We start from the raw sequence: 27,025 nt of genomic DNA, 5'->3' as shown, positions 1-27,025 counted from the left end.
GCAGTGGTTTGGCGCCTGCCTTTGGCCCAGGGCGCGATCCTGGAGACCCAGGATCGAATCCCACGTCAGGCTCCCGGTGCATGGAGCCTGCTTCTCCCTCTGCCTGTGTCTCTGCCTCTCTCTCGCTCTCTGTGTGACTATCATAAATAAATAAAAATTAAAAAAAAAAAATTATTAAAAAAAAAAAAAAAAGATAAGAATGTCAAGGAAATGTCCCTGCAGAGAAATAGGATTATGCAAAGAAGCGAATGGTCCTTTACTATCCTCAGGCACAGGACAGACCAGCAGTTCCAGCTCACTGCCTGACAGACCGACGCTGCTCCTTCCCATTACATTCAGTCCTGCTCAGATCAGGCTGAAGGCTTCAAAGGCCTGCCTGACAAACAGGCCATAAACTAGAGTAGTTTTGATTGCTGGGCAGAAAGGTCAGGGGCAGTCCTGAGTAATGCAGTACCTGCTGCCACCTATCACACAGGAAAAAGTAAAATTTTTTCTTTTTAAATTTAGATTTTGAAATCCATTATTCCAACAAAGATTTGACTCTGATGCTCAGGAAGGGGATGGAACCTGCAGACAGAGACTCATGTCCAGGGTCTGGGACCAGCCATGGACCTGGAACACTCTATTTCGTACCCATTGTCTTCCGCACCATCTGGATAGAAGTCAGGAGAGCGGGAGGCTCTGCAACGTTAGTGAACAGACCAGTGAGACAACAAATTCTTTTATTTGCCAGCGAAGAGCAACGCAGGTATCCAGAGATAGGACGCTACTCTCTAATCTGACCTCCTGGCTGGGGTAATGCCACAAAAGGCTTCGTTGTTCACTGGCTGTAGGCACAGTAGCTTCTCAAGGAAAAATAGGGTTTTTCTACAAAAAAAAAAACTTACGTGAGGTTGACTGGGGAGAGGACAACTAGAATGGAAACAGTACCAGGGCACTCAGCTTCCCTAACCAGGTTCAACATTGACACACATTTCCCACGGTGGAAATAACCGAATATTAGAGTTAAGACTTTCTGCCTTTAACTCCTTTTCATTATCAGCAAGATTTGGGGATTCTTTTCAGAAAAGTGTCTGTAACTTTTGTTTGAGGCACAGGAGGACGATGGCAGACACTTAAGGCCATGTTTCCATTAGCTCTGTCTTCCCCTTGACTATCTTAAGGCCTCCTACCTACCCAACTTGGCGAGAGACTATCTGACTTCAGGCTATTTCCAGTCCTCCCGTGAGAAGAAACACCGTGTACAGAAGTTGATGGCACTGCACTCCACATGTTTTCCTCGGGAGTTTCAGTCAAGGCAACCGTGACAGCTTAGTCATCCACAGTGATGTTTCGGAAAAGGTATGCCATGGACTCCCCATTGTGGATTCTCCGAATTGCTTCAGAAAGAATCAGACTGATATCCACCGTCTTTATCTTGGGACACTGCAGCTTCTGCACCTCATGAGGGACAGTGTTCGTCACCACCACCTGGTCATTGCAGCAACGGAAGATAAACACGTTTACTGATGTGTTCCCAATGTGGACCTGCCATCCAAGTTCCAAACTATAAAACCTTATTCCGAGTACAGTTTTTACAAACTAAACTGATCTGACTTTATACAAGACAAAGGTTACATGGTTGAACACATAAGATTATGAAGGTCCCAGTGTTCTTATGCAGAAATGTAGGGTGAGCCCCAGCACGGCGCACAATGTGCACCCAATCCAGGAAGAATCCAAGTCTTGAGAGAAGGGCTACCACAGCACCAAATCATACTGAAATACGAACTACACCCGAGCACATAAAGTGAACCTTTATGAAAACAGACATCTAACTCCTACCTATACATCTGGCCCAATACAATGCTAGGCACCAAGGGCATGACTTCAGAGGTCCGTCCTCTAGAGGCAGGTTAAGCAACATGGGTGGAGCCATTTCACCATTCCCAGAAAAGAGAACAGCAAATTCTAGGCCTGTTAAGAGCAGACCAACCTCATCAATGGAGGACTCCTCAATCAGGCGGGGGGCCTCTGCAGACAGGATGCCATGAGTGGCCATGACGTAAATCTTGTAAGCACCTCTTTCTTTCAGGATCTCCGCAGCAGCGACAAAACTTTCCACATCATCAATAATGTCATCCTGAGGAGAGACTAGAGTTAGTAGTAAGGAGCTACCCGCCATCTCTATATCTCTATAAACAACACACCTCTCTCTCTGCTCTTCCCTGCACTTCCTTTCAGAGATCTCCAGCTGGAGATCAGAGCCACCTGCCTGATTCCCGGACTGAACCTCTGGTGGCGGCAACAGAACCGTGTGGACTGTGCTTTGCGAGGCTGTCAGTACAAAGAGCAGCAAAGCCTACAGTCACGTGTAGTAGGTAAGGCTGGAGTTTGGGCCTGCCAAGACTCATTTCCCTGTTCCAAATCTCCGATTATTTCTACATAGCTGGGGTCCCATCTTTTTTTCAAGACAAAGTGAGATGAGAAGAACACAGAAATAAAGCCAGTCATTGTAATCAGGCCCGGCAAAGGCATTTAGAGCTGGGAGCAAACAGATCATGCCTAAGTACGAAGAATGAGACATTTGTTCTCATTAGTGAAAACGGAACCACTCATCTTTAGTTCATCTCGTGGCCCTAAAGCTGAAGGTTGAGCAGTCAGCTGGTCTGATGGAACCTAGACCCCTTAAGATGAAGGCTATTTATGGGGTTGAATTTTCTTATGGGAGTTCCTACGTTCTTTTTATACCTGTAGGTTATAATAATCCCTGTTCAACTATACAAAAATTTCTCCTTGTCCTAAAGGAGTTTGGGTGAGAAAGGATAGATGGATCCATTTAACTCTTATTATCTTTACCAGAAGTATAATCCCAAAGTGTACAACCTACTAGGAGCCCGCAGTGTCATCTCTGCACATGAAGGACGACACATGACCATACCACTATGATTGCGATGCGCCCTCCAACATCTCCGACTACAGTTATTGGTGGTTTCTCTTTGGCCATCATCACTAGCAAAACAAAACAAACCACAAGATCCCAGTTAGTTCTGTGTCACTAAATAAATACAACTGCAACCTCATTCCCTGGAAGTGGTGAAAAAAAATTATTAAACAAAGAAAACTCTCCTAAATAAACCTGGGGTCTCTCAGAAACAGACTGTGTAGAGCAGTGCTGTCTAAAAGAAACAGGTGAGCCAAATGTCATTTTACATTTTCTAGAAGCCACATTAAAAAAGTAAAAAGGGGGTGCCTGGCTAGCTCAGTCAGTGGAGCACACAACTTTTCATCTCAGTCGTGGGTTCGAGCCCCCTGTTGGGTGTAGAGATATTAAAAAAATAAAATCTTTAAAAAAAAAAAAGTAAAGAAAAAAGTGAAATTAATAGATCTTGTCTGGTATATCCAAGATGTTTTAGTATATAACCGATATGCAAATTTATTAGAGATATTAGACCTTCCCTTTCACACTAAGTCCTCGATATTTAGTGTGCATTTCACAAAGACAGCACTTCTAGCCAGCCAGCCCTGTAAAGAGCTAAGAGCCACACGTAACTAGCAGCTACTGGTCTTCGGACAGCACAAGTCCAGAGTGGCAGGCTGAGGAAGATCTTACACACACAGAAGCAGCAATGCAATGCCATGCAAAAGAAATAATTCTACTTACACGGAGACTGATAATGTAAAATAAATGCCACTCTGTAGAAAATCAAACAGGTAAAGGCTGCCAGGCACAAAGCAAGCTTTACTTCATTTTCTTCCAAAGTAACTTTATTTGGACAATGTAACCTTATTACCAGATAACTACATGATTGACATCATCAATTTCCTGGAAATTAGGGACTTGAAGACAGTAACTGACTATGACTCCATCATTTCTTCTTGATTTTTTTTTTTAAGATTTTATTTATTTATTCATGAGAGACACAGATTGAGAGAGAAGCAGAGACAAAGGCAGAGGGAGAAGCAAGCTCCATGCAGGGAGCCTGATGTGGGACTGGATCCTGGGACTCCAGGATCACGCCCTAGGCTGAAGGCAGGCGCCAAACCGCTGAGCCATCCAGGGATCCCCTCTTCTTGATTTTTTTAAAGGATTTTATTTATTTATTTGAGAGAGAGTGAGAGGGCGTGAGTGCAGGAAGCAGACTCCTACCCACCGCCCCCTGAGCAGGGAGCCTAAAGTGGGGATCGATCCCAAGACCCTGGAATCGTGACCTGAGCGAAAGCAGACACTTAACCAACTGAGCCATCTAGGCGCGTCCATTTCTTCCTAATTTGATTGGTCCTTAAAGTACAGGCTTCCTATCTCACTACACAATTTATACCTAGAAAAGGCCCATCTGTGTACAAACCTAACTCCAGAATAGAGAAGGGAAGTAAGAATTCACCCTCAAAAGAAGGTTAGCAAACAGAGAGAGAGAGAGAGAGAGAGAGAGAGAATATTTCATTAGAATAGACTAAGTATCCTACTTTTAAAGCTTTTTATTATTCTGAAATATTAAACCAGTAGTGGGAGAGGGACATAAGAATAAAACTCAGGGTAATTCTCTAGGTTAGCAGCTATCAGCAAACAAACCACTTTAGCAGATTCTTATCCACAGGTACCATAAATCTCAAAGAACAGGCAGATCTTTCTACATACCAGCAAATCAGCCGAGCTGAAATCCAGTACTATTTTATTGGCAGATTTGAATCAACATTTCCTGATTTCCCATCCCAGAAACAAGGGCAATTTTCTTTTTTAATTAGGGCAGTCAAAAGGCTCTGCATATAAGTATCGTTTGGTAGTATTTAGGTAAAGACGGAGAAGATAAACCATCAGCATTAGGAAAGCTTCCCTAAACTGTCTTTATATTAAACCATGTGGTAAACGGTTGTGCTGACCTACCCACTTCTCAAAGAGATGTGGCCCCTTTTCTTGGCCATTTTCCTCTGTAAAAAGAGAAAAAAGATTGCAAGCCAGTATCCCTCAAAGACCAATAAAAATTCAGCTCTAGTTTGATGTGGAAAACATGTCACAGTACTCCTCCTTACTACTCTGTAACTTTGTTTCTCCCAAAAAGCTTATCAGTGTGGAATGAAAAACACAGGCATGGCTAGGATGGAGGCTTAAAAGGTTTTTAAAAAGCAAGCATCTTTTCCGGTATGTTCATTCCCTGTTCATTACTAATTTTAGGATCTGGATAAAACTGAACGTACAATTTGGTGGCTACTGGGGCACCTGAATGGCTTGATGGCTGTGTGTCTGCTTTTGGCTCAGGTCGTGATCCCGGGGTCCTAGGATCAAGTCCCGCATCAGATTCCCCACAGAGTCTGCTTCTCCTTCTGCCTAAGTCTCTACCTCTCTCTGTGTATCCCTTAAATAAATAAAATCTTAAAAAAAAAAATTTTTAGTGACTACTAAGAAACGGAGACAGACTTTATTAATAGGGTCAAGGGAAATGAACAGTACATCACAGGCTAAAAACAAAAGTCCCAAATTTTCTAAGCTTACCCCCCCACCAAAAAAAAAAAACCACTGAAAATTCAAAATTATCAGAAGTAATGTATGTACTGGAGATTAAGGATAAAGGGTGCTAAAACTACCCTATGTTTAAGAATAAATGAATTCTGCACCATTGTTTATGGCCAGAAATCACAAACTGTATCAACTTACTGTAGTGAAAATGTCAAGTTATCAAATGACCTCAAATCTAGGAGAAAGCAGGAAATTATCTTTTGCTTTTATTTATTTATTTTAAAGATTTTATTTATTTATTCATGAGAGACACGCAGAGAGAGGGGCAGAGACACAGGCAGAGGGAGAAGCAGGCTCCCTGCAGGGAGCCCCATGCGGGACTCAATCCCGAGACTCCAGGATCAAGACCTGAGCCGAAGGGAGGTGCTCAACTGCTGAGCCACCCAGGCATCCCCATATCTTTTGCTTTTAAAGTTACCATTTCCCATGTAAAATAATACTGCATTCGTAACCATCCTTAAATTTTACACTTTCTCTTACTCTCTCCCCAGAGTCAATTAACCAAATCTTCCTCTCTTAGAATATAGGGCAAGAAAGGGCCAGGAGGAATTACTCATTCCTTATCCGTTTTGATTTTGGTCTATTTTTAGTTCAATGGAAGGCCAAGTTTATCAACAGACTGGCATTAAAAAAAGAAGAAATAAAATAAGGTCTCCGGTAGGACTGGAACTGAAATTATCTTCAAGCCTACAACTCTATCCAGGTGCAAACAAGTCAAAACTAACATTTAAGAGATGCTCGAGGGAGCTAATGTCTGTTTTTGCTTTAGTGATGAAAATCACATCTTCATTTGTAAAATTACCAAGCCAGAAAAGTCAAGCCAAAAGAGGTGACTTTCTCTCCTTTTTGTGATCCAAACTCTTTCATTTTCACCACATGGCAAACACAGAGCAGTGCTGAGAGAGGCACCAACAGGCAATCCTTCCAAGTTCATTAGATGCCCTTGCCATCTATTACATCTATTACATCCTATGTAATCAATTTCTATCTCATAAAACAGAAAAATTTATACTTCACTTTTTAAAAAAGATTTATTTATTTATTAATGAGAGACAGAGATTGAGAGAGAGAGAAAGAGAGAGAGAGAGAAAGAGCGTGCAGCAGAGACATAGGCAGAGGGAGAAGCAGGCTCCACGCAGGGAGCCCAATGTGGGACCTAATTCCAGGACCCCAAGATCATGCCCTGAGCCAAAGGCAGACCACTGAGCCACCCAGGCATCCCAATACTTTTGGTCTTGTTCTAGCAGTCCAGTATCTTCATCTTCATTACAACTTTTTGAAATATTTTATTTATTTATTTATTTGACAGAGAGAGTGCGTGCACGCACACGCAAGCAGGAGGAAGAACAGAAGGAGAAGGAAAAAAGGCTCGCCGCAGAACAGGGAGCCTAACTCAGGGCTTGATCCCAGGACCCTGAGATCATGACCTGAGCTGAAGGCAGACACTGAACTGACTGAGCCACCCAGGTTCCCCTCATCTTCGTTACTATTAACTAAACTATTAAAATATACTGAAGTATAACTGATAATATAAAGCATATTTAATTTGGAAAGTATAATTATACAAAACTAGCACTTTTTAAAAGCATTCTCTTGGCTAAATCTGTTAGAAGGGATCAGAAAATGATCCTATGGCCGCTGTAAAAATTGTAATGTAAACACACCAAAGGTCTATGAAGGAACATACTGCTTTATAGCATCATATAAATAAAATATTACAATAATTTAGCAACATAACTTTTGACCCAGTAATTTTATTTCTCATCTTTTTAAGTACATTCTGTCACTTATGAAAGAACGTAAGTGAAGGTTAGTCACAGGTAGTATCATCTAGTGCTGAGTGTACACCCCATAGCCCAAATCTTGGTTTGTAAATACCACTTTCCACTAAAAGCACTGGGGCTGCTTGTTGGAATGACTGATTCCAGGGTGAAGTAAGTACAGGATAAATATGGAACATCTAGGGCACCTGGGTGGCTCAGCAGGTGAAGCGTCTGCTTTCAGCTCAGGTCATGACCTTGGGATCCTGGGATCAAGCTCCGCATCAGGCTCCACATCAGGTTCCCTGCTCGGCGGGGAGTCTGCTTCTCCCTCTGCCATTCTCCCCTCTCACACATCCCCCTCTCAAATAAATAAGTAAAATCTTTAAAAGAAATATGGAACATCTAGCTATATCAGAAAGTAAGTATCAAAAATGACAGGGACATGTCAAAAGAACACAGGAGGGGCTCAAAGGCTCTCTTTGGTCAAGTCGAAGACAATTTGGTAATAAATTTGACAATTTATTACAATAAATAGTAGCAATGGATTAGAATACCTTGAATAAACTAAGGTTCTATGAATCCATTCTGATAGAACTGAATTTCAACAGGGAAGAAAGAGAATCATAGTAATAACTGATTTGACCTAATATGAAGGAATACTCCCCAATAAAAGGATATTCTATAGAACAACTGGGCTATACTCTTCAAAAGTGTCAAGTTCATAAGAGACCAAGGACAGAGGTGCTGTTCCTGATTAAATGAGACTAAAGAGAAAGGTCAACTGAGTCTGATGTGTGATCTTTATTGGGTTCTAGGTCAGAAAGAAATGATTTTTCCTTTGCTCTGAAGGACACAGTAAGCCAAATGGTAAAATAGGAATAAGGTCTGCAGATTAGGTAACAGTACTGTAACAATGTCCGTTTCCGGAGTCTAATAATTACACTGTGGTTATGTAAAAGAATATCTGTTTTTATGAAATATTTACTGAAGCATTTAGGAATACAGACATTATGTCTACAACTCACCCTCAAATGGTTCAGAAGAAAAGGATATATATATCTAAGTGCTAAATCTGGGGACTCCGAGCAAAGAGTAGAGAGAAATTCTGTATTCTTTCAGCTTTTTTCTAAGATTGCAGTTTGTTCAAAATAAAAAGCTAAAGTATGGCTCCTGAAGCTCCTGTCATTCCAAAACCTGGCTTCCCCAGCTCCTGGCTGCATCTCAGCTGCCTCGCTGGCATGAGAGATGACACAAGTAGCTCTAAGAAAATCATGCAAAAACGAAAGATCACCCGAAGATCTACTGAAGAGCTTAGATGAACTCTTGACACATAATCAGGGCTCAAAAAGTGTTTATTATTAATTGGCATTTCTTCACAGCCAAAGCCTGGAAAAACTACATGTTCATCAACAGACAACTGACTGAATAAATTGTGGTATATCCATAAAGTAGAGAACACTTATGAAACTAAAAGACCAAGAGGTATGTCCAGACTGACAGGGAAGGTCTTGAATGAGAAAAGCGAGGGGGAGAACAATGTGTCTAATATACTACCGCCGTGTGAAAATGCGAGAAAGAAGTATGTTATCTGCTTGCATATGCATACAGCCTCTAAATGGATATAAGAAACCAACTATACTGCAGATCAGAATAGCTGGGGATAAGTTTTTTACTGTAAAGAATTTTATACTTTTTAAATTTTGAAATATGGGGATATATCGCCTATTCAAGAACTTTAATTATGAAATCCTCAAATAAAATAAAATGCTGCAAAAAAAAATGCTGCAATACCAAAAATTTAAACTAAGACTTTATTACTTGTTTCTCTTGTATAAAAACCACTGAAGTTGGGATGTTTGGGTGGCTCAGAGGTTGAGTGTCTGCCTTCAGCTCAGGGCATGATCCCGGGATCTGGGATCGAGTCCCACATCGGGCTCCCCACAGGGAGCCTGCTTCTCGCTCTGCCTGTGTCTCTGCCTCTCTCTCTCTCTATTTATTTGCTCATGAGGGAGAGAGACAATCTTTAAAAAAAAAAAAAAAAAAAAAAGTTACATGCCTTTCCAACTGAGCCAGCCAGGCGTCCCATCTTGGTATTTTTAGGTAATTGAATGGGATTGCATTGGTTTCCCCTTTTGTTAAAGGAGATGGTGTTACATTCACAGACTCCATAAGGACAACTGAACTAATCTGGGTAGCACTTAGCATTCAGAGTGTGAAATAATTTTAGCTTTAGCTAAAACGTTGTATGTGTGACGGTGTGAATCTTAAACTTTTATATTTTGGGAGGGTGGGTGATAGTAACCACTGACTATATACCAGGCTCTGGGATCCCAGTAACTTTTAGCACTTATTTTAGTAATACAACCCTTTGACCTGATACCTGACTAACTTGTTAATAATCCAGCAGTGTGGAGGCTATTTCTTTCCATGGATTTTGAGTGGTAATAACTGGAATTCTATACCAGAAGATAACAGTATGCTTTTTAGAGGAATCTCTAAAATTTGTATCTATTTGCCATGCTCCATAAACATACAGAGATTAATAAGGCAGGGAAATATCAGAATGTTTATACCTCCAACAGGTTACTTCAGACAGGCTCCTGTCAGAGGTGTAAACATTCTAACTTTTTTATCCTATCAAACTGCCATCAATTGGCACATGCAGGGGGCCCAATGTGGGACTCAATCCCAGGACCTCAGGATCACGCCCTGGGCCGAAGGCAGGCGCTAAACCACTGAGCCACCCAGGCGTCCCATGTATGTGACTTCTGATCTCGGGGCTATAAGTTCAAGCCTCATGCTGGGTGTAGAGATTACTTAAATATAAAAATCTTGGGATCCCTGGGTGGCGCAGCGGTTTGGCGCCTGCCTTTGGCCCAGGGCGCGATCCTGGAGACCCGGGATCGAATCCCACGTCGGGCTCCCGGTGCATGGAGCCTGCTTCTCCCTCTGCCTGTGTCTCTGCCTCTCTCTCTCTCTCTCTGTGACTATCATAAATAAATAAAAATAAATAAATAAATAAATAAATAAATAAATAAATAAAAATAAAAATCTTTAAAAAGCAAAAGACCAAGATACCATTCATCCATATACGTATTAACTTCTAGCCATTCATATTATTAAAACTTTCTTCGATTTACATGTGAAATAAGAACATAGAGCTAATCTTACAGGGCAACTCCAGACCCGGGTGGACAGTAGCATTTTTGACCATCGGGGGAGAATGGCGACCATCATCCATGTCCAGCTCTGTACACTGAGCTTCTCCGTGGATCACAGCTAACCCCAGACGCAGTCTCTCAGCATATGACTGGGCCCTACGAGAAAGCGAGAAACGGAAATTCATGGAAAGAAAACCCAAGTGTCACTATCTCATCACTTTATTAATCATCAAATGAAAACATCATCTGAACTTTTACAGACACACAAAGGAATGATTTAGGCAATTCAGGAGATGGGGCCTAGACCAGCCTCAAGAGGCACAGGAGTTGAGATGTGGGCCAGCATCTGATTGTACATGATTCTGTTTCTCTGCTTTGTCCAATATTGTAACACTCATCTTCAGAAGATGGAACCTTGTTTAAAAAAGGTCTCTTAAAAACCATTGCCTGAAAAACGCTCATGGCCCTCTGTTTTCCTTTTCCTGAGAATCTGAAGGAAGAACTTCCTTTTCTCCTACAGGAAGGAAAACCGGGTAATTCAGGGACCGCCTTGTATTGTTTGGAGACTAGCGATAAAGCCCTGGTGGGAACAGGACAATACCGTGGGGGAAAGCTGGAGCCAATGAGCTTTTCCAGGCCAACATGATTACACGCTCTGAGTTCCCAAACAGCTCATTTTGACTTCAGAAGCACCCAAAAGGAATTTTTATGAATGTCCAACATATTTACCTTTTGGCAGCATCAGGAGACTTAGCTACTATGACTGCATTTCTGTAATTTGGAATCTAGATTTGAAGGAAAAATAAGAAAATACTGAAAAGTTATCACAAAGTAACACCTGGGTGCTGGTGTGACACTTTTCCCTCTCGTAACAATGATCCATACTAGCAATCAAATACTCTAGAGTTTCACTTACACGTTTAAAATTTAACACTTATCAATTAACATCATTGCAAAAGTACTGCTACATCAAGAAGATTAAAAAATAATTACTTCTTAACACCTTCATTTAAGAAAACATAAGCAAATTGCTAAAGATACTTAGAAGGAAATCCATTTTTAATGGCTTTAAAAAATATGATCGTCCATGCCTACATGCTGACCCTATCTGGCTGCCTCAGGCACTGAGACTTAAGGGAAAGACCATCTGATGTGCCTTTCAATATTGAAATCTGATACCAGAGAAAAACTACATAGGGTCTCTTTTGAGGACAATGGGGTGTTTGCTGGTGGCTCCTCACTTCTTCCTGGATATACTGAAGCAGGAAAGGTGAGGCTCTAAGGTTGTCCACGGGAAAGCTGAAAAAGCCTTGTATTTCCTTTTGATGAAGATCCATAGTGATAATGTGAGTTAAACCTGAAATTTTAAAACAAAAAATTACAACGTTCACCCCTACAAGTTAATGGCCACAGTGGACATAAACTAGACGCCCACTCCTGTTTCCTAACCGAAGCCTGAAAGCAGGGACTGTGTTGTGGACAAGCACATTAGTCATAGACTTCATCTGGAGCCTCAACAACACTTAGTGAGCTCAGAATGTTGTCAAGCCTCATGTCAAAGAGCCTATGACCTTCCACATGGAGAGAGAGCTAGAGCAGAGAGGAAGGTCCTCTCCTATACTATCCTAACTAGCTTGGTCCTGAAAATTAAGAAAAATCAGGCACAAGCAAAAATATGAATATGTAAAGTTAGAAAACATGGAAGAAGTAATGGGTGTAAAAAATAGGCCTTGACTAAAGACTCTAAGAAGTGTTAAAGGCCTGTGGCTAGAGCAGAAGGAATTAAGAATATGAAAGCTAAATAATACATGTATTAGGAGATAAAATCCATATACCACAAAGGTAAGATAGTGGAGAGTTTGGAACAATTTCTCAATGTCATAAAAGAATGAGTCAAGAAGTATTCTTATAGAAAAAATATGACAGACATACTCTTAGAATCAGTCGTGAACAAAAAAGGTACATATATAAAAACACTACAGATAATCAAAGGTTACTGCAAACCCTCTAGAGCAAAGAACCAGTAATTACCCGTTCCTCCCCAAACAGCTACACATCTTGAGAGAGGATGGAATCCAAATGTTTCTCAGGACTTGAATGTATATTAGAGTTTTTAAGTAAACACGCCAGGCAAATAAAATCCCAATTACCATCAGGTGTTATTACATTTGATTCACGGGCCAGAAAGTATGTTGCCGCTACAAAAACAGAATAAAAGCAATGAAAATGAGCTGCTATTCAGAAAGACAGTCAGGAGGGGAAGAAAGGAGTACTACATAAACTGGAGAAGCCGCGGAAGAAAAACCCAGTTTAAGACTACGTACAAAAACAGCAGCTAGCTAACCAAGGCAAATACGTAAATCTACACCTGAAGCTCGAAAGATCCCATTAGGACGCCAGGATCACAGCTAAAGTTTTCATGAGAAGATGAGATGGGGCAGAATGATGAGAAAGTCCAGGATTAGAGGAGAGACAACGTCACTGTCAAGTTAAGACAAAGAGGAGAGGAACACATGAGAGTTCATACCTAAGCTCACACACCCCTAACCAGAACTATCAAAAGGAAACAGGAAGGAAGTAATTAGTGAACAACACTTAAGAGAGAGGCCCCAAATTAGCTGAGGTAGGGACTAATGTCAAGCAGAAAGAGTCCTAAGTGACAAGGGCGGGCTCCCCGGGGCCTGCGTCCACACTCACCTGCTTTCGCCAGCATGGACGCCAGGAGCTTGCACACAATGGAACCCCTCTTCCGCATCTTGCTTTGCTTGCTGTAGGGGAAGTACGGGATGACTCCGATAATGTTCCTGGCACAGGCAGTCTTCAGCGCGTAAGCCATGATCAGCAGCTCCATCACAGCGGTGTTCACGTCTCTGAAACAGTCGACATTTGTATTTGGGGGTTAGTTTCATTCATCAACCCCTAAAAAAGATGGAAAAGTCAGCCCAAGAAATGGGCTGCCAAGATGGGCGTCATGGGCATTTTGTCACCACACTGGCTTATGATGGCACCTCACAAATCCAGAGGAAAGCTTCTGAGCTCTTCTTTTTAGCTGCGCTTAGGTAAATCCACAGCAGTTATCCACGCTCACCTCTGCCTGGATCTTCTGTCAATGACATGGTCGCTGGAGTGGCATCGGAGGAGACATCAACTGCTGGCCAGGGGGAACCAGCAGCCGCTGGCACCGTCCAGGGACGGCAGACTCAGGCCAGCGCACCGGCCCCCTGCTTCCTGTGACTGCCAAGGGAAACCCACTGCCCCTGCTAGTTAGCTGCCATCTCCAGAAAGGATGTGTTCTCCGTTCTTCACGGGGTAGAGGGTAGGGTAGAGGATGGGGAGGTCTTGGAACTAAGTTTTCAAAAATCGCCTCATCCTTTTTTCCTCAAGATACACAGATGTCCAACAAAGATTACCCAGAGAGACAAAAAGAGGAATCTGAAAGACATTCGCAGGCTACTTCCAGTTTTAATGAATGTGGATTGCTACCTTTTGCCAAGGCTGATTGAGCCTAATGTGGGCTCTGCCCTTAAAAAAGGTGAGAACCAGGTCACCTGGGTGGCTCAGTCGGTTAAGCGTCTGCCTTTGGCTCGGGTTTATGATCTCAGGGTCCTGGGATCAAGTCCTGCAATGGGTTCCCTGTTCAGTGGAGAGCCTGCTTCTCCCTCTCCCTCTGCCCCTCCTCCCCACTTGTGTTCTCACAAGCTCTTCTCTATCCCTCGCCCCTCCCAAATAAATAAATAATCTTCCAAAAAAAAAAAAAAAAAGGTGAGAGCCTTAGGGCAGAGGGAAGGTCATCAGTGAGGCTTCAAGTTCAGTGCCTTGCATCACTCTACCCCATGTCACCTGGGAAGGTCTGAGACTAGAGCCAAAAGTGGCCCTAACAGGGTCCTCCCTGGGTTTCAGAGAATGGGGCTCCCACACTCATGACTATATCCTCAAAAAAGAGAAAAAAAAAATGAGGTGAGAACCTTGAAATCCTTCAGGATGCTCTTCTAATGCTCAACCCTCCCTCTCCAGCCTCTTCCTACCCCTCTTGGATTATCCAAGAGTCCTCAGACACCCACCCTTGGGTAAGGAATGTATCTCCCCTGCCTTCCCAAAAAAGAGGATCATTTCCCATGTCTTGGTTTCTATCCATGTGAGGAGGAGGCTCTCAGGTGTCCTTAAACTGTCTGCTACATAGCAGTGATGCTGCCCTCATTTATAGCAAAATGGAGAGCTTGCCATCAACATAGCAGACGACTTTATAATGCTTAGGTAGGTAAATGAAATACTCCTCACGAGATTGCTTCTTAGCCTGAAGGACAGAGAGGCCATTTTCCCAGTCTCTCTGCCTCTCTCCAAGGGCGCCCATCCTTAGCGCACCTGGGCGTGAGACACTGCAAAGACATTCCTGCCCTCTGACAAGAATGTGTTTTCCACATCCACATTCAACTTACAGAACACAAGCCTCACCTTTGTAATTCGGGTTTTTTTTTTTTTGTAAGTTCAGGGTTCTGTCATAAAAGCATTTCTTGCAGCGGGTAGATATAACTGACTCAGGACTCGATACCTACGACACTCCTTTCAGACTGCTGATAGGTTACATTGTTTTCCAGATGTTTCCTTCCTCTGAAGTAAATTGGAGCACCTTTCCTCCTCACACTCCCAAATCAATAATGTCCCAAGTCTGGCATCAAAAAGTTAGAGGACACACAATCTCTTGGTAAAATCAGGAGAAAATACTCATCAAACACTTTCAAGGTACTTGGGAATTCATTACACTTGGTCACTTTTAGTTCATTCATATATTCAACAAATACTTATTGAGCAAAGTGAATCAGGCACTGTGTTAGGTGCTGGAGATAAAATGGCAAAGCCGACCACATTTCAAGAAAATGCCAGAGGCCCACATTGGATCACCTTTGTGGTAATCATTTGTCCCAAGAAAGAACACATCTAACTCAGTGTGCTGCCTCCCAAAGACTTCTATACTTGATTCTGCAGAGGGGAGAGCTTCCTTTCCCCCATCCGATCACCTAAATTGATGCCTTGTAGGTTCTGAATGTTAAGCTGGAAGGCTGCATAGCCCTTGGAGGACAGTGTGTGTGTAAATACTTCAGGAGTCCGTATTTAGACTGAACACCAGGCATCATATACACCATAGCAAAGTCCTCTTCTGCATATAGACTGTTTGACAATGTTAGAAGTACAATCAGAGCTTCCTTAACGTTCCACTGGTGTGCTAGTGTGTGGCACTGTAAAAGCTCCGCTGGCCACGGTTTCTTACCAGATCTCAATGCCAACAATATACTCAGAATGAAGTTAATTTAATAGATTTTGGAAGAGTATCTGTCCAGGTGGTGGGCTTTTATCTGGCTTTGTGATAGTATTTATAATACACAACCACGGTCTACAATGAGGTTTCGACAACACACCACAAGGTGGGCTCAGAGAGTAAGATGTTAATATAACAAGATGAACCATTTCAGAAGGGCCTTGATTTCAGCGTAACTTTTCTTACATTAATTACTTATTTCTGCCATGAGGGTTCATTTTCTACCTTTTCCTCTTCCTAATGACCTATGCCTAGGGATTCAACATCCTCCAGCTCAAGGCTAAGGAAAGCCTTCCACGCCCCACCCTTTTGGTCAGGAAGGCAACAAAAGAGCCTTTGTCACATTGGCTTTCCCCATTCACTGCCAGACTAGGCAAACTGGACACCAGGCAGTTAATCTGTGGGCTAGCAGGGTGAAGAGAAGTTGGCTGGCAGCCTCTGCTTTGTTTATCTGTTCCCTAAGACTGTTCCAAGTACATCCTGGCTAGTTCTTGTAGTCTTTGTATCTAAGTAGGACAATCTTAATTGTTTACCGACTCATTTTTTAAAGATTTATTTATTTATGAGAGACACAGAGAGAGAGGCAGAGACACTGGCAGAGGGAGAAGTAGGCTCCCTGCAAGGAGCCCGATTCGGGACTCGATCCCAGGACCCCAAGATCATGACCTGAGCCAAAGGCAGATGCTCAATCACTGAGCCACCCAGGCGCCCCGGACTCATTTTTCTTTCCCCTAAGATAATCACATTCTATATTAAATTTGACCCTTACTGCTCTGTCGTTTTTTTTTTTTTTTTTTAAAGATTTTTATTTATTTATTCATGAGAGACACAGGCAGAGGGAGAAGCAGGCTCCATGCAAGGTGCCTGATGTGGGACTCGATCCTGGGTCTCCAGGATCACACTCTGGGCTGCAGGCGGCGCTAAACCGCTGCGCCACCAGGGCTGCCCTGCTCTGTTGTTTTTGATAGACAAAGACAAATGTAAGGAAACAGACATGGTCTATACCCATCAATTGAACTGAGCAGGACTGCAAAGACAGGCCAACACCATAGATGGAAGTCAGAACCATGGGGATCCCTGGGTGGCGCAGCTGTTTGGCGCCTGCCTTTGGCCCGGGGCGCGATCCTGGAGACCCAGGATCGAATCCCACGTCAGGCTCCCAGTGCATGGAGCCTGCTTCTTCCTCCGCCTGCATCTCTGCCTCTCTCTCTCTCTCTCTGTGACTATCATAAATAAATAAAAGTTTAAAAAAAAAAAAAAAAAAAGGAAGTCAGAACCATGAGTTGATGGGGTAGGATTTCCCCCACTCATCACCTCAAGAATTAATCATTTGCAGCAAATAAGTTGTAAATGTGCTTTAATGACCCTTCTTAGTCCCATCAACACACAAGAGCTTCTAACATAATCACGGAAATTGTCCTTCAAGAAACACTTGGTAAGCTTCATATCCATTTTACTTCCTTCCTTTGCTCAGTATATTTGGAAGCTTCCTGAATATCACACATTTCAATCATGCAACATAATCACTTCATTCGGAATGGCTTTTTGCCATTTCCAAATAATTAAATCCACCCTCAGTAATCAAAAATTTACATAACTGGAGTAGCCAAAAGAAATAGGCTGCAAGTGGTTTCGGAAGGTAAGCCCCACCAGCAAACAGAAGTGAGGACGATGCAGCCTTACCCTTCACCAAGGACAAAGGCCAGGGAAGAAGCACACCAGAGGGTAGCCTCGTGGGGTGTCCAAGCCCTCACTACATGCATTTTACTCCCAGGCAAGACCTTCAGGTCTCCCCCTTTTTCCAAGATCCATCAAACAAAAGCACGAGACAAAAAGAGTGCCATGACCAGGAGGTAACCAGCACAAAATTAAAACTGCTGGAGGACAAGAGGGCCATCAGAAGTAGCCATCATCACTGTACTCTATTGCCAACACTACAAGGGCATGGATCCTTATACCCAGCAATTCCGTTTCCTGGAATCTTCCGAGGTATTTGCCTAAACAGATAAATATGACATATGTGAAGGGTTATTGCCTCAAGCACCTTCTAGAGGCTATTGATGACTGATTCACCTTCCCACAGGGGAGGGAGGGGCTGAGTTCCAACCCTCTCAGCTGCTGATTGGTCCCTCAGGCAAAGAACCCCATTTCAAGGTTATCTAGGGGCTTCCAAAAAAACACCTCTGGTGCTGTTGACAGGGTGCTTGTTAAATAAAAGACACCTTTATTGCTTTTAGCCCTTAGGAAATTCCAAGGGTTTTAGGATCTCAGCACCAGGAAAGGGAGGAAGACAAAATATATTTTTCTAATTTTTTTTTTTTTAATTTTAAGTAGGCTCCACGCCCAAGGTGGGGCTCGAACTCACAACTTTGAGATCAAGAGCCACATGCTCTACCAACTGAGCCAGCCAGGATCCCACAAATATATATTTCTTTTTACAAGTCACATTGTCACTGAGGCTAAAAATAGCTTCCGTGCCAGATTTGGTTTAAGGATGAAAGATGATATTATACGATATTTAGGTAACATAAATGGTTGCACACTGCTGGCATTTAGTGCCAATCTCATTACTAACACAGTCTCAGGAATCTAAATTAACCAAGACACGAAGATCTGCATTTTTCAAAGACACACATAGCCTTACTACCCCATTCTCTGAGAAGGGATGAGAGGAGATAATCCCACATGGAAGGTCACCCTCAGGTAGGCTAGGATTTCCCCTAAGGGAAGGAAGGGGTGGCAGATGCTATCTACAATACAGACAGCTAGAAATGGGCCACTGTGGAAAGAACAAACGAAAGAAAAAAATACAAAGAAAAAAATACAGTGTCAAGATGGTCAAGAAAGAAAGAAAGAAAGAAAGAAAGAAAACAACAGTGTCAAGATGGTCTTGATGAGTATAAATCAGCAGCAGTTATGCACTGCGTTTAATAACAAAAAGCTTTTTAGCAAAGCTGAGCAGACATGGACCAGGTTCAGGGAATACCAAGCGGTTTAAAGCCTGGAGAGGAGGATCAAATAGTAAGTACAGTGGGACAAACAGGGTAGGAATGTCAAAAGCCTACAACTGGGTTTTGGGAAGCATTTAGTTTAAAACGCGTATACATTTATAGTGAAAGGAAACTCAATTGTTGTTAATATGATAACACCATGAATTCTATCACTATGATTTTTAGAGGAAAGGGGGTACATAAAGTTGTGCTCCCTCTTACCTGGGTATTGTCTGTATGATGAAAATATCTTGGCCACGAACAGATTCTTTTATTTCAACTCTTGTTTCTGAAAAATAAGAGTTCTGTAGTTTAAGAAAAGCACTTCATGATACAATAATTAGGCAGCATCTAGAAGAAGTAGAGATGAATCTAAACCAACACTTCATCTAGTGCACCAAAATAAATTCTGAATAGATCTCAGGATGACAAGTGTGTATACAAAAAATGTGAAGCTAAAGGGAAAATAAGGCAAAAATACACCAAAAGGCAAAAGTAACACAAACAGGTCCACAGAAAATCTCAGGGTTCAAAAAGGAAAATTTATCACCAAAATAAGACAAGATGCTTGGGGAAAAGTCTTTTACAGCAAATAAAGAGGTCAAAGGTTAACATCCTCCTTTCAACAAATGCTGAGGCCTCCTTGGTGCCAGGCCCTGTCCTTGGGAGAACCTAGACCAAGTGTATGAAGACCAATCCAGGAGACACAGGAGACACAAAGGCTGGCAGACTTTTCAGGCCAATGTGCCAGAAAAGACCAGGAGACGGGGCACCTGTCTGGCTCAGTCGGGAGAACAGGTGACTCTTGACCTCAGGGTCAAGAGTTCAAATTTCTTCTTTCTTTCTTTCTTTCTTTCTTTCTTTCTTTCTTTCTTTCTTTCTTTCTTTCTTTCTCTTTCTTTTTTCTTTTCTTTTCTTTCTTTCTTCTTTCTCTCTCTCTCTTTCTTTTTTTCTTATTTATTCATTCATGAGAGACAGAGAGAGAGAGAGGCAGAGACACAGGCAGAGAGAGAGGCCCTCCATCCCAGGACCCCAGGATCACACCCTGAGCCAAAAGTAAACACTCAACCACTGAGCCACCCAGCTACCCCAGGATCAAAAGTTCAAACCCAAAAGTTCAAACCCAACCCAACGATCAAAAGTTCAAAAGTTTGAACCCAAGTTCAAACCCAACCCAAGAAAGGAAAGAAAAGAGAAAGAAGAGAAAGAAAGAATGAAAGAAAGAAGGAAAGAAAAAGAGAGGTGCCTGGGTGGTTCAGTCAGTTGAGTGCTGACTCTTGGTTTCAGCTCAGGTGGTGATGTCATGGGGAGTCCACTTGAGGACTCTCTCCCTGTGCCACTCACTCCACTCCTGCATACTCTCTCATGGTGTACTCCCTTTCTCAAATAAATGAATCTTGAAAGGAAGAAAGAAAAAGAGAAAAAAAGAGGAAAGGAAAGGGAAAGGAAAGGAAAAAGACCAACAGATAGGACGCCTGGGTGGCTCAGTGGCTGAGTGTCTGCCTTCGGCTCAGGGCATGATCCTGGGGTCCTGGGATGGATCCCACATTAGGCTCCCTGCGTGGAGCCTGCTTCTCCCTTTGCCTGTATCTCTGCCTCTGTCTTTCATGAATAAATAAATACAATCTTTAAAAAAAGAAAAGAAAAAGACCAGGAGACAGAATAATGGGGCTCAGAGAATAACGGCCTCACTGCAAGCTAGGATATATACCGAGGAAGGGAGCATGGAACACCCAGAGATGTGAGGGCAGATGGCCAGTCAGCCCCCTGGAGAGTACAGTGAATGAGGAGGGAGGGAGGTCAGGTAGCCAGCAGGGGCCAGACCATGCAGGAGTCTGGACTTCATTCTCAGGACAGGAGAGCCACTGGAGGAGTCGAGAATGGGATGGGGTGTGATCTCTAGCTGTTTGTGAAGAGAACAGGAGGGCGACAGTGGCAGCAAGGAGTCCCCCACGCACCAACGGTGGGCCGGGCCAGAGGATCTAGGACGAGCAGTGAGTGGACAGAGCTCAGATCCCAAAAGGTCCTGTGTGATCGCTAGGGAGAGCGGACTCTGGAGAGCAGGATTTCAGTGGAAATAATAAAACATTTGCATTTTGGAAACATCCTGGTGGCCTAGGGAGACTGAAATGGAGGTAGGAAGGCCTGTCAGCAAGCTACTGCAACAAGCCACAGAGGGAGCGAGGGAGAGGAGGCTTAGAATAGTGATGGGAAGATGGAGAACAAGGTCTTCATTTTTTTTTTAAGATGTCTTAAAGATTTGAGAGAGAGTGTGTGCACCTGCACATGAGCAGGGGCTGGGGGGGAGAGAATCCCAAGTAGATCCCTCCAGCTGATCGTGGAGCCCAAGGTGGGCTCAATCTCAAGACTCTGAAATCATGACCTGAGCCCAAACCAAAAGTCAGATGCTTAAATGACTGAGTCACCCAGGCACCCTGATAAAATGAATAAATAAATTCTTAAAAAAAAAAACAAAAAACCTGCCTTCTCTTCTAGTGCATATTTTCAGGAGGTTCCCAAACGCCATTACCATACATTAAAATTGTTATTGCTAAGTAAACTAGCTCACTTATCTGCATTCACCTTCAGGCTTTTTTTTTTTTGGTGGTGGTGGGAGGGTTCTTTTAAAGACTTTTACTTAAAAAAAATTTATTTATTCATGAGAGACAAAGACAGAAGCAGAGACAGAAGCAGAGAGAGAAGTAGGCTTCATGCAGGGAGCGTGACGTGGGACTTGATCCCGGGACTCCAGGATCATGCCCTGGGCGGAAGGCAGACGCTCAACCGCTGAGCCACCCGAGTGTTCCTAAAGATTTAGAGAGAGAGAGCATGAGCGAGTGCATGTGCAGGGGGCAGGGCAGAGGGAGGAGAATCTCAAGCAGAACTCCCCTCCCCACTGAGCATGACATGGGGCTGAATCTTACCACACCTGAGCTGAAATCAAGAGTCCACACGTGATGGTTTGAGCCACCCAAGTGCCCCCACTTCTAGGTTTTTAAATACCAATATCTCATAAAATTTCTAAAGTCACCAAGTAAAAACTAAGTGTGGGGGCACCTGGCTGGCTTAATCAGAGGAGCATGCGACTCTTGATCTGGGGGTTGTGAGTTTGAGTCCCATGTGGGGTGTAGAGATTAAGTAAATAAAACTTTAAAAAAACAAGTTACTAAGTGTGGACGCTGGCTGAAGGCTATCTGCGGGCTAATTATAAGAAACATGGAACTTATAACATCCTGGACGTTATGTGCTTTCCACTAAACAATCCATTACATTAGCTCTTTTCAAATACTTTGCTTTTTAATTTTTTAAAAAAGATTTTATTTATTTATTTATTTTGAAAGATTTTATTTATTGAGAGAGTGAGAGCACAAGCAGAGGGAGAGGGAGAACCAGACTTTCCACTGAGCAGGAAGTCCAACACGGGGTTCGATCCCGGGACCCTGTGATTATGATCTGAGCCAAAGGCAGACGCTTAACCGACTGCGCCACCCAGGCGCCCCTACCTTGCTTTTTTAGATCTTTGAACGTCACTTAGGTTTTAGTAATTTATCTCCTTAAGCTACTTCTACCATAGATAGTTATACCTTAGAAAGAAGAAACGAAGCACAGAATCATAAACCTAGGCTTTCAATTTTACGAAAATAGCTCCAAATTATTTTATATTAACTTGTCTTTGGAGGGTATTATAATCTGAAGTATGCGGCCAGGGAGACTGATGATGCAGCATTCCTAGGACACTAGCCATCAACAAAGTGCTTTCAAGCATTATCTTTTAATGTTACAATTTTCCACAGGAACGCAGAGGGCAGCAAAATGGCTTATCATCCCGGGATGAGAGTCTACAAGAGACTTGAGAGAAAAATTTACAGATGAGAGAACTCAAAGATGGTTTTCAGTAAATCATTACTACTTGGTACCAGACTGCTCTTGATGCCAGTTGATTACCTAATGAGACAGATAAATGTAAAAGGTACTTATCAAATGTAGCCCAATATAGAAGGAAAAACATATTCTCTACATCTCTCCTTTTTTCCACTGTATAATGACAGGACGTTTGCATTATCTTGGGGAAAAGGGAAGGAGATTAAAAAAGATAACAGAGAAAGAAATCAAGACTTGGAGGGGAGTAGAGAGGGATGGCTCATACCTGGTGTTAAAGAGAAAAATGTTTGTTACACGTAAGTAATATTTGCTTTTTTTTTTTTTAATATTTGCCTTTTTTCATGGCAGCCCGGGTGGCCCAGCGGTTTAGCGCCACCTTCGGCCCAGGGCGTGATCCTGGGGACCCTAGATCAAGTCCCTAGTCGGGATCCCAGCATGGAGCCTGCTTCTCTCTCTGCCTTTGTCTCTGCCTCTCTCTCTCTGTGTCTCTCATGAATAAATAAAATCTTAAAAAACAAATAAATAAAAACATGTCCACTGACTAACCATAGAGAACAAAGAATGTTTAAGAAATCATTTTAACTCACCTCCATTGGTCTCTTGATAGACCACAGATTTCCCCAATTCAGCACCAAGACGCCTGTGGGGGGGAAAAAGCAATTAAGAATGGTCTTTTTCATTAAAAAACCCTCCAGTTCATACACGTATGTTTAACAAAAAGGCTAAAATAACTAGACTAGAATTCTCTCCCAAAAAACAGTTTAACGTGTGAAGAGCTACACATCTGCTACCACGCCACAAGCAGCTTCAAGTGCCTGCCACTTTGTGACAAGCTGCTTTCCCCGGGGGCCACAGCCCAAGTTTCCTGCCTAAATTCATTGTTTTCTGAATAATAACCATCTTGCAAAATCACTCCCTGACAAATGTCTGGTTATGAGCACTAGCTCCAAAACCACAAGCCAGAGGCAAAGGCCTCAGTTGTCAAAATCATACTGACTTCAGTGCCATTGATCAAATGCAGTGTGAATCTTGTTTGGATCCTGATTAGAACAAACCAAGTTTAAAAAGCCATTTCTGAGACAGAGAAAATACGAACAAGGACTTGATACCATATGATATTAAGGAATTCATGGTGTCACAGGTTGTGGTTTTCTTTTTTAGATTTTATTTTTAAGCAAGCTCTACACCCAACATGGGGCTTGAACTCATGACCAAGAGATAAAGAGTTGCATGCTTCACCAAATGAGCCAGCCAGGCACCTGCTGCAGGTGTTTTTAGTTAGCAGTTGGCATTACCACTTTGATGAGTGAAATGCTATGATGTAGGGATAGAACCTGTTTAGAAATACTCAGCCAGGTACACAGTGGAGCCGTGAGGGAGGACGTGGGGTTTGAGGTTCGTACTGAGGACTACGGTGGCTTCCAGGGATTGGACGACACCTCAGATACACGGCCTTCTGGCCAAGCGCCTGTGATTTCTGACTGTTGAGCATTCTTGTAACCCAGTGCTTGCAGCTTTCCCTCAGGTTTGCTGTGGCTGAACCAATAAAGGAGCACACACTGATTTCTACAGAAATTACGATTCCATGATAGATTTTGAGATGAAGAAGGCTGCTATCTTTCAGAGTGCAAAGTGATTTTGGAACATCAAGAATTTCTTTGGGTAACGGAAGTTTGCCACTGACCTGGTGTTCCCCAGCTATGAAACGTGAATATTGAGGTATGAAATAGTTTCTCTTGATAAAATTAACAAATAGTGTGCACAGTATGTGTAAATAAATAACTGAATGAAATTATTCCAGTCAGGCCTACAATGGAATACTATTCAGCCTTAAAAAGGAATGGGGAAAAAAAAAAGGAATGAAATTCTCATACATGCTATAATACAGATGAACCCTGAAAAAATTATTCTAAGTAAAATAAGTCAGACACAAAGAGACAAACATTGCGTGATTCTATTTATAAGAGGTACTTAGAATAGGCAAATTCAGACACAGAAAGTAGAATAGAAATTACCAGGGACTGGGAGGGAAGGGATAAGGGAGTCAACTGGATATGGAGTTTCTGTTCGGGATGATGAAAAATTTCTAGAAATGGATCCTGGTGATAGTTACAGAACACTCTAGGTGTACTTAAAGCTACTGAATGGTACACTTAAAAACTGTTAAATGGCACATTTTATGTTATGTATATTTTACCATAATTAAAAAAAAATTACTCCTTGGGGCACCTGGCTGGCTCAGCCAGTAGAGCATGTGACTTTTGATCTCCTGGTCATGAGTTCAAGTCCCATGTCAGGTCTACTTCCTTAAAGAAAAAACAAACTCCAGCCAAAAAAAAAAAAAAAAAAGGTGAGATGGGTAAAATAAATAAGATTAACAAAAAGTTACTAAATTGAAACTGGATGAAGGATATACTGGGGGTTAATTTTAACACACGTGTAACTTATACACATCCTGGGAATGTAACCCACCTAACTTTTTTATGGATTAAAATGCATAACCCAAAAAGTTTGAAAATCCCTGCTTGGAAGTTTAGATCCAAAAGAAATCCTGGAAATAAAATATCATAACCTCAGGGACCTTCAAACTTTGCCTAGTGGCAAAGGCCTTTTTCCAAATAAAATCTTACTCAGAAAGTCAAGATCTGAAACCGATAAAGGAAGCACTTACAAATATTATTTATAGTAATTTAAAACATTTCTGGAACAAGGCAGGGAAGAAGCTAATATTTAAAAAAGCAAAACCACTGACGTTTTAAAGGTGCCCTCCTCCCTCAGCAAGGTCACTGTGGCATATCTGACCCAAAATAAACAAACATGAGCTTTACGTTTAAAGTTAGCATTTTAGTTTGGCCTCAAAAAGCCAGATATTCATTGGGAGTTAGAAACAGAAACAAGGTAGTGGATTGCAAAAGGATTTGCTCTTCTAATCTCGCTGAAATACTCCAGCTGAAGAGAACATAGTATTACTGAGAAAAGGGGACTCTTAAATGACCCTTCCACGTTCTTGCAAACATTTACAGACTCTGAAAAATCCAGGGGAACTCTAACGTAGGTTGTTTTAAGATACAAAAATAACTTCAAATATTAAAAATACAAGCTCTTCGTTTTAGATCTTAACGTTTGTCACGAGTTTATTTGGAAAGGGCTCCTGAGGCCGTCCCTTTACATTAGAGCCCTGGGACTCTGCAGAAGAGCCAGCCAGAGAAGAGGCCAGCGGGGAGCCTCCGCTCCGCTCCGTGCTTTTATCTATATTATTTGGTATCATGCTCACAATGTTCCTGCCCAGTAGATAGCACCGTCCTTATCTTACCCAGGAAATTCAGAAAAAAATCAAATCTCTTGCCCAGTGCTGCCACAGGGCTAGTAGGTGGCAGGGCTGGAGAAGGAATCTCAGAAGCCACTTGAGATCACCGGCTTCCTTGGGATTAAAAAAAAAAAAAAAAAAAAACAACACACGGAAAGGCAGAGATTTTTCCTCCAAAATGATGGACTCTAAAGTCGACTTTAGGAAATGCGGTTAGGCTTTTATTATTCGCGGGCAACCCGGATGGCTCAGGTTCAGCCCAGGGTGTGAGCCTAGGGTCCTGGGATCGAGTCCTGCATCGGGCTCCCTGCATGGAGCCTGCTTCTCCCTCTGCCTGTATCTGTGCTTCTCTCTGTCTCTCATGAATAATATTAAAAAAAAAAAAAAAAAGACTTTATTATTCCCGGCACCAACTCCGACAAATTCGGCCTCCCCTGGAGTTGCCTCCTTCCCACTGCCCTCCCCTCCGCCTCCGCTTCCTGGGAGCATCCTGCGCCTTCCACCTGCAAGGCCGTGCAGCCGCCCCCCGGGGGCCGCGGTCCCCCCGCCGCCACCCGGCCGGGTCGGGAGCCCCCCCCCCGCCCCCCGGAGACCCGGAGACCCGGGAGTGGCGACGCCGGCCCCCAGGCACCGCGCCCGGGCCGCGGAGTCGCGGCGAGAAGCCGGAGGGCGGGCGGAGCGCGTCCCCGCCGCCGGGTCGGCCCGGAGCCCCGCGGAGGGCGGCGCGCAGGGCAGGGCGCCGGGACGCCCGCTTACTCGGTGATGCGCTTGGCCAGCTCGGTGCAGGCGGCCGTGGAGTTGGCCGAGAAGACTCGGTAGCCGGTGCGGGCGGCGTTCATGGCCGGGCGGGCGGCGGGGCGGGCTCGCGGGGCGCGGAGGGTCGAGGACGCGCAGAGCGGCGGCAGCAGCAGCAGCTTCTTGGGCATCGTCCGGCCGGCGGGCGCGGGGCTGCTGCGAGGGCGCCGAGACCCCCGGCGCGGGCGGGGGCGGGGGCGCGGACAGGCCGGAGCCCCCGAGGGTGCGCGCAGCGGCGGCCGCCGAGGGCTGGGGCGGGACCCACGCTCGCCGCCACCGGCGTATCAGCCGCCTCCGAGCCCGGGGCGAGGACGCCGCC

At 43.4% G+C, this 27,025-nt stretch overlaps 1 protein-coding gene across 1 annotated transcript; it reads right to left on the bottom strand.

Annotated features, from left to right (window-relative positions):
• Window positions 1-705: 705 nt before the first annotated feature.
• On the bottom strand, window positions 706-27,019 carry PRPSAP1 (phosphoribosyl pyrophosphate synthetase associated protein 1). Its single transcript, XM_072746560.1, has 10 exons — window positions 26,668-27,019; window positions 23,192-23,244; window positions 18,945-19,011; window positions 13,116-13,288; window positions 11,660-11,775; window positions 11,148-11,203; window positions 10,429-10,574; window positions 2,921-2,991; window positions 1,976-2,122; window positions 706-1,470 (listed from the first exon to the last, which is right to left on the bottom strand). Exons 1-10 carry the CDS (start codon window positions 26,835-26,837, stop codon window positions 1,312-1,314), a joined length of 1,158 nt encoding a protein of 385 aa, XP_072602661.1. The 5' UTR covers window positions 26,838-27,019; the 3' UTR covers window positions 706-1,311.
• Window positions 27,020-27,025: the final 6 nt, after the last annotated feature.

The sequence above is a fragment of the Vulpes vulpes genome, chromosome 2, assembly GCF_048418805.1.
Source record: "Vulpes vulpes isolate BD-2025 chromosome 2, VulVul3, whole genome shotgun sequence".
In the NCBI taxonomy this organism is placed as follows: Eukaryota; Metazoa; Chordata; class Mammalia; order Carnivora; family Canidae; genus Vulpes; species Vulpes vulpes.
This window is presented reverse-complemented; position numbering and strand designations above follow the sequence as displayed.

Coding starts and splice junctions, on each gene's coding strand:
- PRPSAP1 (XM_072746560.1), bottom strand. CDS start 26,837: ATGCCCAAGAAGCTGCTGCTGCTGCCGCCGCTCTGCGCGTCCTCGACC. Junction 19,012..23,191: donor CTATCAAGAGACCAATGGAG/GTGAGTTAAAAT, acceptor CTTATTTTTCAG/AAACAAGAGTTGAAATAAAA. Junction 2,123..2,920: donor GGCGCATCGCAATCATAGTG/GTATGGTCATGT, acceptor GTCTCTCCTCAG/GATGACATTATTGATGATGT.